The sequence below is a fragment of the Mytilus edulis genome, chromosome 1, assembly GCF_963676685.1.
Source record: "Mytilus edulis chromosome 1, xbMytEdul2.2, whole genome shotgun sequence".
NCBI lineage: Eukaryota > Metazoa > Mollusca > Bivalvia > Mytilida > Mytilidae > Mytilus > Mytilus edulis.
In genome coordinates this window covers 92,540,062-92,559,028 of record NC_092344.1, presented here as the reverse complement: position 1 = coordinate 92,559,028, position 18,967 = coordinate 92,540,062, and the positions used below count along the sequence as shown (strand labels likewise).

Below are 18,967 nucleotides of genomic sequence, written 5' to 3'. Positions count from 1 at the left end.
ATTGCTACATCCGGCAATAAGAAGCCCGGCGTGTAAAAATCCAAAAGGAGTTATTAATTTTGCCTGATTCATTTACATGTTTAGGTAAATGATACAAAAGCACAACTGTTCAATTAGTAGATCTTTCTATTTTGTCTTCCACCGGGAAGAGACAGTTCTAGCTGACATATCTTTTTTAAGGTTCATCATAACTTTCTGCTAATCAAATAATTAAAATATTTTTCTTTACAAAAATACAAAAAATAAATTGTATCTTTTTGAAATGCAAAATTCATTTTACTTTTATACATCTAGTGGATGTTAGGCCTGAGATCATGGGGCAGGTTTGTCCATACTTGAGTAATTTCAGTGTGAATTAGTGTTTCTTACATTTTGGTTTGACCTACCTACCTGGATTATTGCGGCATTCATTAAGTTGATAACTTCTATTGCCGCCTCGTAATTAACTTTATATAAGATAACAATGGTTTAACTGAGCTGTGGACATAACTAGAACGAATATTTTACTGTACTGGTATACTATGGGTTCCACATTATTTTAAATACTTGTCACATTTAGTCTAGATACTGCTGCATTTATATTATGTCATCTGATGTCATGTAGGATTAAACTTTTTCCCATTCCAATGTTCATCATTAATAAGATTTTTAAAAATATTGACAGATTCTGCACAAACTGTTTCTGTTGACAGACTATTCCATTTATCAATGATCCCTTGAGAAGACGTAGAGTTGAATTTCACCTCTTTTTAATTGATTTTCAATGATGTCCTCTAGTAGAATTTGTAGATAACTCAAACATATTTTGCCATTTAATATCATCTAACTCATGTAAACCTGTATATACTTGTATCATATCGTAAGAATCTCTTCTGTATTCAAGTGTAAGAAGGCCAAAGGCTTTCAATATTTCTGTTCCGGACCATATGAGTATCTGGACCATACGCGTATGGTCATGACCATATGGGTATACTCATATGGTCCAACCATACACGTATGAGTATATACTCGTTTGGTTATTAACGGGCCGGGCCTGAGTATTTGGACCATATAGGTATTTTACAAATATGCATAAGAAACGTTGAAATAATACAATACACTTTACCTTAAAAAAAAACACAACCTTAGTTACATGAAAATAGATTAATTTTATAATTCAAAGGTTACATGATTATACAAAAACACTACATATTGAAGCCACAGTTACACGAGTTAGTTATCATCCCTAATTGTGTTCTTGCAAATAGTTTTAGGATGGCATTTGCTACCACACAGTACCATTGCTTTTCTGCATTTGCACGTTCTAGTTGTGCATGAACCTTTGCAAATACACTGTTTGCTAGCAAGGGAAAAGCTAGCCTTCTTAGCAGCTGCGTGCATAGATACCGAGATATTGGACCACTCTGATGTATCTACAGTGTTATTCAGAAGTTCTAGATCACCAATATCATAATAAGATTGCAATATACCATATTGACAGGACAACTTGAATAAACTTTGGTCTTTGCCGGTGACGTCATCTACTTGACATAATAAACATGGTAAATCACCAGATGCCCTATCAACTACTGGTATACACACAGTAACAAAACAGCCTTTTACAATATGTGCATTAGATTTGGACATCTTTTTATGGTATTTACGCATGGTGTTTTGAACAGAGTGTTTATAATTTTTCTCCACTATTTGCCTTATTTTGTCATGTGTTGAGTCGACATTTGTCAACGACAATGTTTCTGATACTGTATCAGTTTCTTCTGTCAAAAGATCATTCAGGATTATACAATCAATATCTGTCTCTATATCAATCCGCCTACGTTTTGCTACAGAATCATGATCCATCTGTGAGTCATTGTCCATCTGTGAATCTATGTCTGTATGTGCGTCATTATCCGTCTGTGAATCATTGTCTGTCTGTGAGTCTATGTCTGTCTGTGCGTCAATGTCGGTCTGTGAATCATTGTCCGTCTGTGAGTCTATGTCTGTCTGTGCGGCAATGTCGGTCTGTGAATCATTGTCCGTCTTTAAGTCTATGTCGGTCTGTGAGTCATTGTCCGTCTGTGAATCGTTGTCTGTCTGTGAGTCAATGTCGGTCTGTGAATCGTTGTCCGTCTGTGAGTCTATGTCTGTTGGTATATCCTCGCTTATAAACATTTCAATGGCTTCTATGTTGATAAATTCGTCAGTTGCATTAGTTCCTACAAATACCCCATCGTTTGCCTTTTGACCAAAGAGCGCCTCATATGGGGTTACCTTTATACTTGAATGATGTTGCGTGTTCAAAGAGTACTGCACTTCGTACAAATGTTCAAGCCAGCCAGAACCAGGGTTTTCAGATCGTTTTGCGGCAAGTAATCTATGTAATGAATTATGCACTTGCTCTACAAGACCTTGAGTACGAGGATGTCTAGGCCTACCAGTTATAATCTTAACATTTCCTCCGGGCCAAATCTTTATTGTTTCTCATTTAATATCATTGGAGAACTCACGACCATTGTCATGTTGTAAAATGAACGGAAGGCCAATGACAGAAAATATGTGTACCTTTAGATTATGTGCAACTTCAATGGCAGATTTACGTTCTTGTGGCCAGAAAAAGTTAAATTTGGAAAAGTGATCAATGTAATGTGTAATCCAGCAAAATGGACCGTCAGGATCTGCACGCTTATCAACTAAATCCAACTGACCCCTATGCATAAAATGTTTGGATGAAATCTGTTTTAACGGTGCTATGTTATTTTGAGGTTTCTTACACGCACATTTTACAAATCCTTTAATAAATACCTTACAAAGGCTTCTCGGGACGCCGTAAAAAGTATCCTCAACATCTTTGAATAATTTGTGATAACCTGTATGAGACCGAGTTCCTTCGTGAACTAGCTTTAACTCATTCGCCCCCAAGACATTTTTGGGAAATCAGGCATTTTTGAAAATTTGCAAACATATGCAAATTATATGCAAATGAGCAAACTCCTGATGCTGTAACTGATGCTCATCTATTAAACTACTTATTGGGATTTTGGGGCAGATGGCATGGCTGGGGGGTGGGGCGGGAGGTGGAATATTTTCTCGTGGGTTTGAACCCTGGACACCCCCAGTGAAAAATGGTAATTTTCAGTCTATTTTCAGATTTCAAAACGACCTTGAGAGGTGAACACCGACAAGACTGTGTTTTTTTGTCATTCAAGTATTACCCTATAGTTACAGTAGTCCATTCATGCTAGCTGGGAGTATATTGGACTTCAGTGTCTTGCTTGGGAATTATTATTGTCAAGTCAGGTCTGCCTAAATGTCCGTTTTTATGGATTTTTGACAAAACGGTGACCTAGATTTTACAGACTAGATTCCTATTGGCCATATTATACCTCGTTGTGTTCCTATACCACCTATGCATGCATATATGATAATAGTTTTTACCAACAGTCACTTCCAGTTACGTAGTGGCCATCAAAAGATGCCCCCCCCCACCTGATTTTGGCTACTTTTCATGTTTTTCCGATTTTGAACTCTTAAACGGCTTTCAAAGTGCCAAATTTTCATGAACAGACATCTGAGAAGAGTTGATGGACCATGAACTGCTTGGTTGAAGTCCCTGCTATTATGACAGTTCAGTTGGGGCAGTTCAAAAAAAGTATGGAGGGTCATACGGGCCATCAAATAATGGTTGTCGCCATCACGCCTACAGGCAGGATTGGGGGTTAAAGGGTTAAAGTCTTGAACATATTTTCGACTGTCACTACACGACTCCAGTGTGCAAGCAGGCCAGGTCTCTCACATTCCTGAGGGGAAAAACGAAAGAAAGGTATAAGAAATAAGCTAGTAAGAGTTACAGAATGAATAAAGTGATCATTGTTGAAGGCCTAAATTTGCTAACTTCAAAGTCATGTGGTCTCTGGTGGAGATTTGTGTCATTGACAATCATACCACATGCATATTCTGATTTTTGTAATAAAATTTTTAAACTTAGAAACGCCTGTTTATTTTACAACTATTAAAAACCATATAAGATGCGATGACAGCAAGTAAAAACTAAAATATGTATAGGAAAATTCTGAATATTGCGCTGCTAAAGAACTGCTAATGCTGATTAATGTAAAGATTAAAAATTAACCAAAGCCATAATATGTAGAATTCTAACCTCTTTTGTTGGAACACACAGCTCATTCTTTAAACCTAAAACGGCACAAGTTACAAGTTGGAAGCCTTTGTCTTTCACATATTGTCTAAATCTGGGTGTATCTGTTTTCTGTCCGTCTTTAGTGTCAATTATAAGACTCTTTATCCTTTCAACCTTTTCATCAGTTAGTAAAACAGTTGACTTCTTTTGTAAAAGTTTATTCAGAAATATTTGAAAGTTAGCTCCCCAAGACGACATATTCCCATTCATTTGTAATAATAAATTGTAATGACCATAGGACTGGTATAAAATGTGTTTACTATATAGTATTGACCAGTGAGTAAAATTTACTGTATGAAACTGTTTATTGTTTTTTAGTTGATCGTTTAATTAATTAATTAATCGACCTTTGATAGCGTCTTCTCAATGACGTGACAACTAGAAGGATCAGACCTTATTAAAAGTAAAGTCTTAACAGTAAATGTGTTAATTACCCCGACCATATGAGTATATACCCATATGGTCATGACCATACATGTAACGTCAAAATACTCGTATGGTCCGGAAAATTTCTACATAACTTAACTTCTTATACAAGGTACTAGTTTGTTAGGTTGTAGCTGTATCTTTTTGGATTTTCCTTATATTTTTCTTTAAATGTGGTGACCACACTGTGGTGGAGTATTCCAACAAGGGACGTATAATTGGTTTATGTAAAATAATAAACATATCTTTTTCCAAATAGTTAAAAGAAATGCCAAGACTTGCCGAGCTTTAAACACAGTTAGTAATATATGTTTGTTAAACTTAAGGTTAGGCTCAAAAGTTACTCCTAAGTCCTTTTCTTCAGTAACAGGATTAACCTGGACATAATCATTTTCATTATCTAACATTGTGTATCTAGACAAATTATTATTTTGACCAAAGTGCATTACTTTACATTTACTTGCATTAAATGATAATTTCCATTTCCTGGACCAATCACATTTATATAATCTATCTAAATAAGCTTGCAATTCCTGGAGTTGTTGCTCATTAACTACAGATGAATAAACTTTTGTGTCGTTTGCAAAACTTTAATCAGCCCAGCAACTGCATCTGGCATATCATTTTTAAATGCCAAAAATATTACCAGCCCCAGGACACTGCCCAGGCTTGGGGTACTCCACTTATCACTTCAGCTCTAGTAGAGTATGTATTATTAAGTCTAACTTGTTTATATTTGTAGAAACTTTTTAGGGCTCATGTGTTGGGATATTCAATCCTTTGATAGCCCACCCAAATTGGTACTTGTTCTAAAAACTAAACTCATAACAATCCTGCATTTTATGGGTCACTCTTGGTCAACGGATAATTCAAATTATAAATGGTTAGTTATAATATTTGAAAAACTAGAACAGGTACTTAATTTATTCCCAATGCCAATCCACTCATATTCAGAAACAATAAAAATTTGTGATACAAATAATTGTATAATTTATCATTTGAACTGGTACATAATATCTTCCCAATGATGATCAAGTTGTATTTTAAAGTTATCAAGGGTCTTTGCAGAGACAACATTTTCAGGTAAACTGTTCCAATCGTTTATATTTCATTGGGGAAAATGTCTTTAAAGAAATTGTCTTGATGAACCTGAAATCCTCAAAAATTAATGATATGGTTATTCAGTCTAAAAAATCAATTTCCTTATAATATAAGCCTCGTTTTTTTTTAGAATTAAAGACATTTTATATGAATATGGCTATTCCAAAAAATAAAGAAAGAAAGATCACATATTATCTACATGGTAATAATTATAAAGGCTTTCAGTCGTCATCTAGGCACTTCAGACTGTTAATAAAGAGCAGATATGACCGCTAAACATTCACAAACTTTCTTGAGAGCTGATACGACTGCTGATTATTAATATACTGCCTGAAGAACTGATTAGTGTGCTGAATGTTTATAAACAGCCTGAAAGCTAATAACATTTTATTTATTTTTTCAATATACATACATGTAAATATAACCATGTACTTTTCATTTTTTTCCAATATATATTTATTATATCTATGTAGGACTCATGAGGCAATAAACCATATACATAGGTAAAGAGAAGACAATTATGAACAATATTTACAACAAGACAGAACAAACAAAATTGTTGCTAAGACAATATATGAAGTCTATTTTAGCCGAGAGCACATACACCTGTTTGAATAATCTTTATGAATTTACATAGTTTAATTAATTCTGATTTGTTTTTTGAAGATACAATCTGTTTGTATTTGACAATATTTGCATTTTTTAAATAATAATGTGACAGACAATGTTTCCAGTTTTCTTCAAAGTATTTACATTCTAATATATAATGCAATTCATCACCAATATCAAAATTGATAAATATGTTTCAAAGAAGACAAAGTCTATTGTTTCTAACTATATTGTTCCATCTACCCTGTTTAATAGAGGAAGTGGACTTTGAAATGATCAAAAATCAATCTAGATCTTCCAAGTGCAAGACATCAGACTTTCACATTTGATTAATAATAGACATCATCGCACTGCCATGACTGCAGTGTTAAAATAAATGTCAACATCACAGTTAAACCATCACACTTCAGTATTGCTGTCAATATGTTACTGTTGCAATGTCACTATTGCACTTCAGCATGTTATGATGTTAACCTACCTACTACCACCACTGTTTTGAGTACCACCAATTATGACAGTGGCTGCTCAGATTCAATCATATATTTATTTAACATCCATGGATTTTTCTAGCAATCCAGTATTATAATTAGTTTAAAGATATTTATTTATAGTGGATTGGGAAACAAGTTTTGCAACTTATATTAATCCCTTTCCACTTTGGGGGTGCGAGTGCTGCCTTGTAGCGGCATTAGCCTGCTCTTTTTCAAAATCTACAAGGGTGTCTTTAACGTGCAAGAGATATGGCTCTCTCTTAACACGGGTCAGCCATTTATCGTCCCCTTCCGACGGACTATCATCGTTTCCTCAAGACCATACTCACAAATGGTGTCAAGGGAGAGCTGAAAATTCAGTCCCTGAAATTTTGATCCCAGACGGCAATCCAGTTAAAAGGAATTTTTTATAAATGTAGGTTTGTTTTTACGTCGTATATTTTTGGCATGGGATTATTTAGGCATGCAACTAAACTTTTTCTTTATTTATTAAAGGACCAACTGGTACTTAACATGGAATATGATAACTATGATGACATGTATGATGAAGATATGCTTCAGGATATGATGGCACAATATGGAGACTATGAATTTGATGATGTTGAAGAATATGGCAGAATACCTTTCAAAGAACTGATTAATAACTGTGTCATCCCAACTCTATCACAAGCATCACATTCATTGTTTCCAATATATTTGATGTGTTTTGTATTCAAATCAACTCTGTATTTAGGAGGCTCAGGTATGTCTCATATTTGTTTCAATAGATGTATTTGCACTTGTATGCAAATTTGTCTGGCATTGCATAAGATCACACAAGTTCTTGTAAACTTGAACATCACCATTGAAAAAATTGACGTCACAATTAAAAAGTGATTGTTGCTTGACGTCAGAAGGTTATTCTGGGCAGATCTAAGGTCATTCAGAGATAAAATTCTGCTTAATACCAAGTGTAAATACGTTTATGAAATGCTTCAATTCATAACATTTTACTTTTCAACATTGAATTACTATTCCAAACCTATAGACACAATAGCGACCATATTGAATCTTTGAAAAAAGCCAAACATAAATGTATATAAATATTCTCTGTAAAAGCATAGCTAATTGGGACCAAAATTTCTATGAATCTTCTTTATTAGTTATGACACTATAAGTAATCCAAATTGCTAATGAACAGAGCATTTGGTTAAAATCTACAAAAAGACAAAAAAAAAGAAAGCAATAATTGACCAAAAATTTGAACAAGCAAAGTTATGGCACATATAAATGTTGGACTCAACAACAGAATGAATTAGCTTAGTTAGAACAGGAACTTGTTATTTCATGAACTTGGCACAATTTCCATTACTCATGATATATAAAAGTAATACCCTAATCATAAATGTAAAAACATATTACTGTAAATCATTGTTTACACATGGCACTGTCACAGGCAGTATACTATGAATTATACATTGTAGATAGCAAAGGAGAATCTTTTATGCCGTCATGGTTTCCACATCTTACCAGTGCAATATTTGGTGGAATGGCTTTATACTCTATATTTGAGAAGAACATTGTGTATATATTAGTGTGTGGTGTTCTGGGATATGTAATACTACTGATGTCATATCGAAGTTGTAGATCCTATTCTGGAGCTGTCATGTCCTTGTTTATTGTGACTTTTATTGTACTTTGGTGAGTAGATGCTACAAAAGATATAGATTCTACCACTGCATTGTGTGATACATTATATTTCTCCACTTGGGTAAATCCAATTTTCAAATTTAAATGCAAGAGTTGTAGAGCCTTTGTAATATTTGAAGTTAAGCAAGAATTTCCATATTGCATGATATGAAATGGTTTAATTCTATTTTATCAAAAAATTTAGCTGATGCATGTATCTTTTAAATTATCTTAAGAAAAAAAATGTTCTCAAGAAAATGTTATTTGGAATGACATTTTTATAGTAAAATCAGTGGCAAGCATTTTAGCAACTAAGATGACACTTACTTTTTACAGTGAACTTGTTTTGGTACAGAGAAAAGATTGGCATAATGTTAGAGGTAAGTTATGTTTACACTTACTAGTAAATTATGTAACCATAGGCATAGATAAAGATCAAACCTACATGAATACCTTGCTGATTATGATGCATGTATAATCTGTAGACAAGTATTTCAAATATTTTTCATACTAGGAATATCAAAATTCAACTAAAAATTATATCTTACATCTTAGGAAATTTCTTAACAATCTGGAGTCAATTTCACAAAAAACTTACGACTAAAATTTGTCGTAAGTCATGAACAATTCAGTATACTTACGATCAATCTTAGTCGTAAGTTTCACCAGAACTGCAGATGCTATCAAGACAAACCCAATACACATCTAAATACTAAAATTACGAGGTCCAATTTGTCAGCCGTCATCGGGTAAAAACGACAAATCATAGAATTCAACTCTATATATAACTAATATAGGACAATGGTGTAGATTAAAAATTACACCACTCCAGACCCTTTTGTTTTCCACATAATTAATATTGCCAATAATTAACAAGTTCCGGGTCTAATCCGATACCGATACCAATAGTATATTCACCTGTTAGCTATTACCTTATCTGTACGTTCCGCATTTGACAGGCGCACCACCAAACGGTGTATTTAGGATTTTGCTATATACACGGGTCATAATCAAAGGGCTGACACTACTAAATTCAATCATTGTCAAATTGTTCCCTATTGTAGCTTTATTCAGCAATCAGCAAGACTTTCTAAGATAACTAATATAGGACAATGCTGTTGATTAAAAAATATCCCATTCCTGGATAGCCTGGACCTTTTGTTTTCCAAATAATTAATATTTCCAATAATTGATAAGTTCCAGGTCGACGGGTTCAAACAGAAAGATTTGAAAGCAGAGAAAACTGTGTATCTTATAATCGACATGATTTTATCAGATGACAATACCAATTACTAAAATAAGGCTTAGGCATAGTTATATACTTTAATTCAGTCACGGACCCGCGATATCACGGGTGTGTACTTGTTAAGTGAATAATTAAATAAGCTATCCAATGAATATCATCAAAAAGACAAAATTTTACACACAATGCAACAAAAATTAAATCTTCTCACTGCAGTTTTAAATTTATTTTCAAAAACATTAAATCTACACTGTTGTGGACTTGTTACAGAATAATTACAATTTTGCTTAGAATTATGTAAAAATTTGTTTTTTGAACCCCTGTTCTGTATACACGTATTATTAATATTAGAAGTCTTCCTTCCTTCCATTCAGATAATTTTAAAATGACAAAATGTTCTGCAGCACATTACCTTAGTCAATATTTCTCCCTTTTTTCTGAGAACTTATAAAAGGCCTTTGAACAAAATGTCTTTGCAGATTAACTGTAATTTATGGTTTATTGTTATGAGAGTTTCTTCATCTTCATCTCAAAGAAAATACTTTCATAATGCTAAAATTAATTTACAGGTGCACAGATAATTTTATCAATGAAGTTGATTGGCTTAGCATTTGACATATCAAGTGAAAAAACAGATATGCCTAGGGCAGATAGTTACTTAGGGTATGTGTTCTGTGTTGGCACAGTTATATTTGGTCCTTGGACTAGTTACCATGACTACACAATAGCAGTTCAGCAGAATATCACTAAAGGTTTTGTAAGTTAAATTTAATTAATTATTTAAGAATTGAATGCTTCTTTTTGTAAATTTATTGGGGTGTAAAAGCGTTGACCGAAGTACATTTTGTATGAAGCGCGGAAATTATTATTTAATTTACCTGTGCACTTTATTGTTGGAGCACGTGTTATCATGAGTGAAAAGTTGTATTGAGCAATGCAACTGCTTACGGAATAACACGTGATGTGCAGTTAGCCAATCAGAATAAAATATTATAATGAAACATACATCTAATGTAATTATTAAATCATGATTGTATTTTAGCAATATTGTCAATTACTGATTCATGAAATGCAAACCAAAATGATCTTAACATATATTATAGCTTGCTGTTCGGTGTGAACCAAGGCTCTCTGTTGAAGACCTATTTTGACCTATTATTGTTAAATTTTTATACATTGTGACTTGGAAGAAGTCGAGTTGTCTCATTGGCACTCATACCACACACATCTTTTTTTTTTATATAGCTTCAATGTGAGAATACTTAAAAAATGTCCAATATCGTGTGTACAATTATTAAGAATAAGTTTAACATCATGAGTCATTACCAAGGATCCGGAAATTTTTTCACCTAATTTCAGTCATTTTCATATAACATAAAAGTTGGTGCCCCTTTTCAAAAACAGATTGTCAAAATCTCATTACTGCATGAGTATGCTCATACTCGTAGCATCAACGAACTTGTTTCACTGTTGCATCGCGTTTACTTCATGATTTATCCTACCATTTTCCTAAAATCGATCAAAAGCAATTAAGGGAAGGCAACAGTTTAAGAATAAAAATGATTTTAATGACTCAAAATCGTAATTTTCTCAGTCATCGCTTACGTTTCTTTCGATTCTGAAGTCGAAATTCAAACCGGATGTAATGCGACAATACTAAAACAAAAATTCCGGACTTATTTCCGGGATTAGTTTTGTTTATCAAATTCACAGGAAAACATTGTTTTTGTTTAATGAAAATAGTTGCACTTGCTTTATTTAGCAAGAAATCATTTTAAATTTACGATTTAGTGTCAAATCTGCGGAAGAGAATTTCAGGCATGCGTATCATAGTAAACAAAGCACGTGTGTTAGTAGTGAAAAAAATCTTTTTTCTACGTAAATTAAATCAAGTTTTAATTCAATTTTCAAATTAAATCAAGTTTTAATTTAATTTTAAATCATTATTGACAATTGTCTTAGCTGAAAAGTAATTAAATAATGAAGACAGTTGGTATAGAATTTTAATTTCTTCATAATATTAGTTCGGAGATTGTGATTAATAGCCAGGTGTGAACTTAAAACACAGGTAAAGAGATTAGCGGTCATTAGCCAATAGCTCCCCGAGGCATTAATATAGTTATTAAGAGGGCCCTCAGGATTATAACACTTTACTGGAGTGGCAGTTTAATTACATAAAATCGATAACAAAACAAAAATATGTTTAAAATGGCGATTTGAAACTCTATCTCAACGAAATGACCGAAATTATTTCTGTTGAAAAATAAAATTTGACCTAAATCCCAATAAATGATTTAGGACTTTTGAGTTTCCGAATCGGTCATGTCTGGCATATATGACCGTTTCCGGACCCTTGGTCATTACATCAATGAGAAGTTAGATTATCAATACATGTAGCAATATTATACAGACAGGTGAATTAAACATACAAGATCAAAAGATCACACAATTAAAGATAAAATATTACAAAACACTATAAATTTTATTCTTCACTTTGAATGGTCAAGTATTTGTTTGCAAAGATATTGTCATGGTATTTCAATTTGTCTTCCAATCCTGATGCATACCGGTATACCTAACTTGAATTTAAGACATACACAATTAGGCTTCTATGGATTATTTTGTCTTCCAATCCTGATGCATACCGGTATACCTAACTTGAATTTAAGACATACACAATTAGGCTTCTATGGATTATTTAAATGATGAAGGAAACAAGCACACCTTTATTACTGTTTGTGGACCTTTCAATGTCTCTTCTGTTTTTATGTTGCTTAGCTTATGGTTTGATTTATGTATGCCCACAAAATTTGTATTAATGCTATTGAATTGTCAAAGTTTCAGCAATTTCCCAAGCAAAAATAATTGTCTAAACTATTTCTATAGGGAAAGTAGTTTAATATCAGTCTGCATTTGCTAAAACCAAACCAAAAAGAGATTTGATGTTTGATGCAGAGAGTAATTTGGTTTTTTATAGAAAATTAATCTGAGTAATTACTATTATAAATTTATATTTGTTTACAGAGTTTTGGATGGTTATTGAAAGTAATAAGAAGTATTATTCTGACTGTAGTCTGTTTAACTGTCTCTACCTGTCTCACTCAGTGGCTTATTCTGGATAGTGGTGAAAAGTAAGATACAGCAATATTATAGTCTATATTGCAATTGATAAACAATCTCACTTTTTATACGCCTGTCAAAAACGTCAAAATTTTGACGGGACCTATTATAGTATACAAATGTCCGGCGTCCGTCCGTCCGTCTTTCTGTCTGGCGTAAACATGTCGTATCGTAACTTGAGAATGACTCATCCAAATTTCATGAAAGTTAGTTGTTCCTTATGATGGCAAACAATCTGTATACTTTTTGGTGAAAATAAGATTAAAACTTTTTGAGTTACGGGACTTTGTAACTAAAATGGGGGTGTGTTTTTCTTTACATGTCCCGCTGTATCTCAAAAATGATTTATGATGATTGCTTAAAACTTTACACACTTCTTAGTTATATTAATCTAAAGATCTGTATAATTTTTGGTGATGATTCAAAATTTTATTTTTAGTATTTTGTAAAAAAGGGGGATTGTGTTTTTACATGTTGCGTCATATCTCAAAAACAATTTATAATTATTGCTTAAAACTTAATGCTCTTCTTAGTTATATTTATCTTAAGATCTGTATACTTTTTGGTGATGATGATTCAAAATTTTATTTTAGAAATATTGAGTTTTTTTAGAAATATTGAGTTTTTTTGTGAAAAAAAACGGGGGTCACATGTTGTGCTGTATCTCAAAAACGATTTTTCCATAAATAGTAGTTTTTCATTGAGCTCTTGGTTATATTTTATTGCAAACAATGTTTATATATGCCTAAACTGTTACCCGGTATTGATTTTTATAACTGAAACCATATTTATATTTACCAATGTTCTTGTAGCAAACTGGTCTATTTATTTTAAATTTTATCAACAACTATGTAAACAGGTGGTTGAATTCATTGATGCTTTTAGTTACTTACTTCTGATGACTTTTCTAGAGATTAGATATTCCCCCAAGCAAATTTAATTTCAGCACATGACATTTTAATGAAACAGTTTCTATTCAAATTTCATTGGAATTCACTTTTATGAAAAAAGATTGGTTAATTCATGTTATGGTTTGTTTGTGAAATATTTCCTTATATTTTCAGGTGGTTAGTAGCCTACAGAGATGCACAATCATTTCGGTTTAGTCATTACTTTATTTGTTTTGTAGCAGAAACATCAGCCACATTGGCAGGGTTAGGTTTTACTGAAGTCATGTGGTGAGTACATGTATCATTTTATTAATGAACTATTCTGATTTTTAATATGTAAATGATTGTGTATTAATTTGCATAAAAACTATTACTCCTGAAGTGAGTAGAACATTGATCCATATATCTGTGTGAAACATAAAATAAATTATATTTTCGAATGATTATACAGGGATGAAATCACTTTAAAGTTATTTTATGAAAATGAGCATTTTTGAAATGCAGAATGTCTAGTTTTTAAATTGTTTTCCTAATGATAAAAGCTTTCTATGTTATTAGAATTTTTGCTGTTTAATTTGTTTATACTGTAAGTGAAATGCCCTATCACTATCATGATGTAAGAAAATTTTTGTAATCTATTTAATTTAGGGGATTGACTGTCAGTAAACCACAGAATATAGAACTACCTAGATCCTTAGTAGATGTGGTCACAAACTGGAATTTACCCATGCATTACTGGTTAAAAAACTGTAAGTTGGTATTATAGATATTAATAGATATGTAATGGACATCATGACTAATAGATATGTAATGGACATCATGACGCACGTATTATTGATATTAATAGATATGTAATGGGCATCATGACTAATAGATATGTAATGGACATCATGACTTATAGATATGTAGTGGACATCATGACGCACGTATTATTGATATAAATAGATATGCAATGGACATCATGACGCATGTATTATTGATATTAATAGATATGTAATGGACATCATGACGCACGTATTATGAATATAAATAGATATGTAATGGACATCATGAGGCACGTATTATTGATATAAATAGATATGTAATGGACATCATGACGCACATATTATTGATATAAATAGATATGTAATGGACATCATCACGCATGTATTATTGATATAAATAGATATGTAATGGACATCATGACGCACATATTATTGATATAAATAGATATGTAATGGACATCAAGACGCATGTATTATTGATATAAATAGATATGTAATGGACATCATGACGCACGTACTATTGATATAAATAGATATGTAATGGACATCATGACGCACATATTATGGATATAAATAGATATGTAATGGACATCATGACGCACATATTATGGATATAAATAGATATGTAATGGACATCATGACGCACTTATTATGGATACAAATAGATATGTAATGGACATCATGACCCACGTATTATGGATATAAATAGATATGTAATGGACATCATGACGCACGTATTATGGATATAAATAGATATGTAATGGACATCATGACGCACATATTATGGATATAAATAGATATGTAATGGACATCATGACGCACTCATTATGGATATAAATAGATATGTAATGGACATCATGACGCACTTATTATGGATATAAATAGATATGTAATGGACATCATGACGCACATATTATGGATATAAATAGATATGTAATGGACATCATGACGCACTTATTATGGATATAAATAGATATGTAATGGACATCATGACGCACTTATTATGGATATAAATAGATACAGTTCAATTTTCGCGAAAGCCATCCCAAACTCCATACACCGAGTTTTTTCCTGGTGTGACACCAGGAAACTCCGACATCACTCCCTAAATTCTCGGAGAAATTTGGGAGTATACCCTCCGACTTCCGCGTAAATCCGTTACCTTTTGTTTATTGTATTAGCGACATCTCTCCCAGTCTGGAGTGACGCGGTGTCACACCAGGTAATTAATTGCCCTAATCCTTCTGATCTATGCCGGCACGCGACAGTCAAGGTATGCGAGATTTCTAATGTAATTAAACAATTGTATTTCCTGTCTATTGATTATCAGTTTATATCTGATTGCTTGAAACAAATGAAAGATTAAAATAAAAATCAAAACGTTGTTGTTAATTCTTTTAATTACTCTGTACATTTAAATCAATTTTTTAAAACAACTATATATGATTTTGACATCCGTTTTTTATCAGAAAATAAATATTTAATTTACTAAAAGAGATATAATTGTGTAACAATAAACGGAGACTAACGCTGAATAAATTAGGGTAGTTTAAAGAAAAGTGACACGTCTCAAAGTTTTTTATACAAGTAAAAAAGAAAATATTATTCACTATCTGTTTAATGCTAATAATGCCATTTCCATTTTACGATTGCAAAATAAAAGTTTTAAAAAGCAAAAGGTTCTTGTTAATGCTTTTAATTGCATTAAAGTTTTATAAAAAAAAAAACTATACTTGATTATGACCTCGGGTTTTTTTTTATCGGTAATTTATATAACTTACGAAAAGAGACATATTTGCGTGAAAATAAACGGAAATTAACGCTGAAGGTATAAAATGTGAGAAAGAAAGAAAATTACGTGTCTTAAAACTTGTATATGCAAGAAAAAAAGAAAATACTTTTCACCATTCCTTATGCTTAATAAGTCTACGGCATTTTCTCTTCACGATTTGTGAGCATTACTTTAGGATAATTAATACATTTCGGCTACAACAGGAATACTTCTATAGCTGCATCAACTCGTCGTTGCATAATATTCATTTACGCACAATGAATGTAAATTTTTGTGTTGTATTTAGAACAGTGATCTTTAAAAAAATTTAAAGCAATTAATTGCCGTGGGAAGACGACATGCATCTCAGTGATCAACAGTGCGTAGTTGAACTTGAACTTGACTTTGCTCACAATATTGAATGCTAAAAATAGTGACATCAATTTTGTCCACGAGATTTTTACATGGTTGGAAATAGTATCATGTAACAGTAAACTCAGGTGACCTTTCTGGATAACCGTGGGAAAACTCATTCAAGGTTTAAACTTGCTTTGTAATGATTGACATAAATTTGTGTGCGTTAAGATTGAGGCTCTAGAAGGTACTTTTACAATTGATTAACCGGATTCTAAATTGTATTACTTTTCTGAATTAACCAACATCAGCCTTTTATTTTTACGTTTCTCAGTCAACAAAGGACATAGAACCGGACATTATTTATACGTCCATAGTCAACACTATATATTAATGGTAGATGAAAACAGGAGGCATGTCGATCAGTTCCTGATGGGCGTTGGTAGAGATCCTCTGTGAAAATTTGCCGATCGCAAAAATCCGATCCACATTTTTTTTTACATATTTCTTTCTTGTAGAACACGATATAATTTCATTTAAATATTCTATTTTATAATTGTTGAAATACTTCTTTTTATATTTCGCCGAGGACTTTTAAGGAGCAGTAAAATACGGATTGCGCCAATCCAATTTTATTTTAAATAATTAAAGATCAATAACAGATTATAACGGATAAAAAACACATGATTTTTTTTCTCCATATAATTAAATATCTTAAGGTTGTGATTATTGTGTTGTGTCTGGGCGGCAAATGTATCTTAGTATTTATGAATATAGGGCTGCCACATTGCATACAAAACTATTTGTCATTTTACAGTTTCTTTTTTAAATTCAAATATTTCAAGTCGGTAATCTACCGAGGTAGTGAAACATAATATTTTACATTTCAAAATAAATTGAAAGTAACAGAGTTCACTTGTTGATCCGATAAATTAACTCTTGGGTTTAATTCAGATTGGACATATTACCGTAAAAAAACATCATTTTGTTTTAAGCCAGTTGATATTAATTATATAATATTGAACTATTAATGAACCAAATATTGCTCACTGAGTAGGTCATAAAAGGTTCTAATTGTGGTAAAATCGTCTTTGTTGAAAAAACAAAAATTATGACCTGATCGGACTATAATGAAAATACAAAATAAGTGTTTTATTCGTATTTTTATACGTTTGTATGTTGTATGTCATATGACAATGACATGGGCATATACATACAAGAATAATTATCTTATTTTAAGTAAAAATGTCACACTTTTATCTGACAATGAAAGGACATTTAAATAACGTATTTTAAAGCACACAGGTGCAATCAAGATCGATTAAATGTACAAAGGTAATAAATCTGGCTAGTCCGATGATGTTGTCACGCGTCATTAATTTTCAGTACATCCGATGGGCAATAAACCAATAAACAGCCACGCGGTGTTGAGAGAGAATCTTTGGAGGAAATTGGGAGTATAATCCGTGGTTCGCGGAGTCACACCGCTACACTCGGTAATCGGTGATTAGAGTTCGCGATTACATACTCTCTGGGCGTACTGTATGTAATGGACATCAAGACGCACTTATTATGGATATAAATAGATATGTAATGGACATCATGACGCACGTATTATTGATATAAATAGATATGTAATGGACATCATGACGCATGTATTATTGATATAAATAGATATGTAATGGACATCATGACGCATGTATTATTGATATAAATAGATATGTAATGGACATCATGACGCACTTATTATGGATATAAATAGATATGTAATGGACATCATGACGCACTTATTATGGATATAAATAGATATGTAATGGACATCATGACGCACTTATTATGGATATAAATAGATATGTAATGGACATCATGACGCACGTATTATTGATATAAATAGATATGTAATGGACATCATGACGCACTTATTATGGATATAAATAGATATGTAATGGACATCATGACGCATGTATTATTGATATAAATAGATATGTAATGGACATCATGACGCACTTATTATGGATATAAATATATATGTAATGGACATCATGACGCACTTATTATGGATATAAATAGATATGTAATGGACATCATGGCACACTTATTATGAATATAAATAGATATGTAATGGACATTATGACGCACTTATTATGGATATAAATAGATATGTAATGGACATCATGACGCACGTATTATTGATATAAATAGATATGTAATGGACATCATGACGCACTTATTATGGATATAAATAGATATGTAATGGACATCATGACGCATGTATTATTGATATATGACGCACTTATTATGGATATAAATAGATATGTAATGGACATCATGACGCACATATTATTGATATAAA

The 18,967-nt window shown here is 32.2% G+C and overlaps 1 protein-coding gene across 1 annotated transcript in view; it reads left to right on the top strand.

The window, feature by feature from the left end:
- The window catches only part of LOC139495386 (protein-serine O-palmitoleoyltransferase porcupine-like), a 30,348-nt gene continuing 11,381 nt past the window's right edge, over positions 1-18,967 (top strand). Inside the window, exons 1-8 of the mRNA XM_071283696.1 lie at positions 1-84; positions 7,300-7,546; positions 8,268-8,484; positions 8,809-8,852; positions 10,285-10,472; positions 12,740-12,846; positions 13,900-14,013; positions 14,374-14,474. Of these exons, the coding sequence (XP_071139797.1) occupies positions 7,318-7,546; positions 8,268-8,484; positions 8,809-8,852; positions 10,285-10,472; positions 12,740-12,846; positions 13,900-14,013; positions 14,374-14,474 (1,000 nt within the window). The 5' untranslated portion in view covers positions 1-84; positions 7,300-7,317. The remainder of the gene's footprint in view (positions 85-7,299; positions 7,547-8,267; positions 8,485-8,808; positions 8,853-10,284; positions 10,473-12,739; positions 12,847-13,899; positions 14,014-14,373; positions 14,475-18,967) is intronic.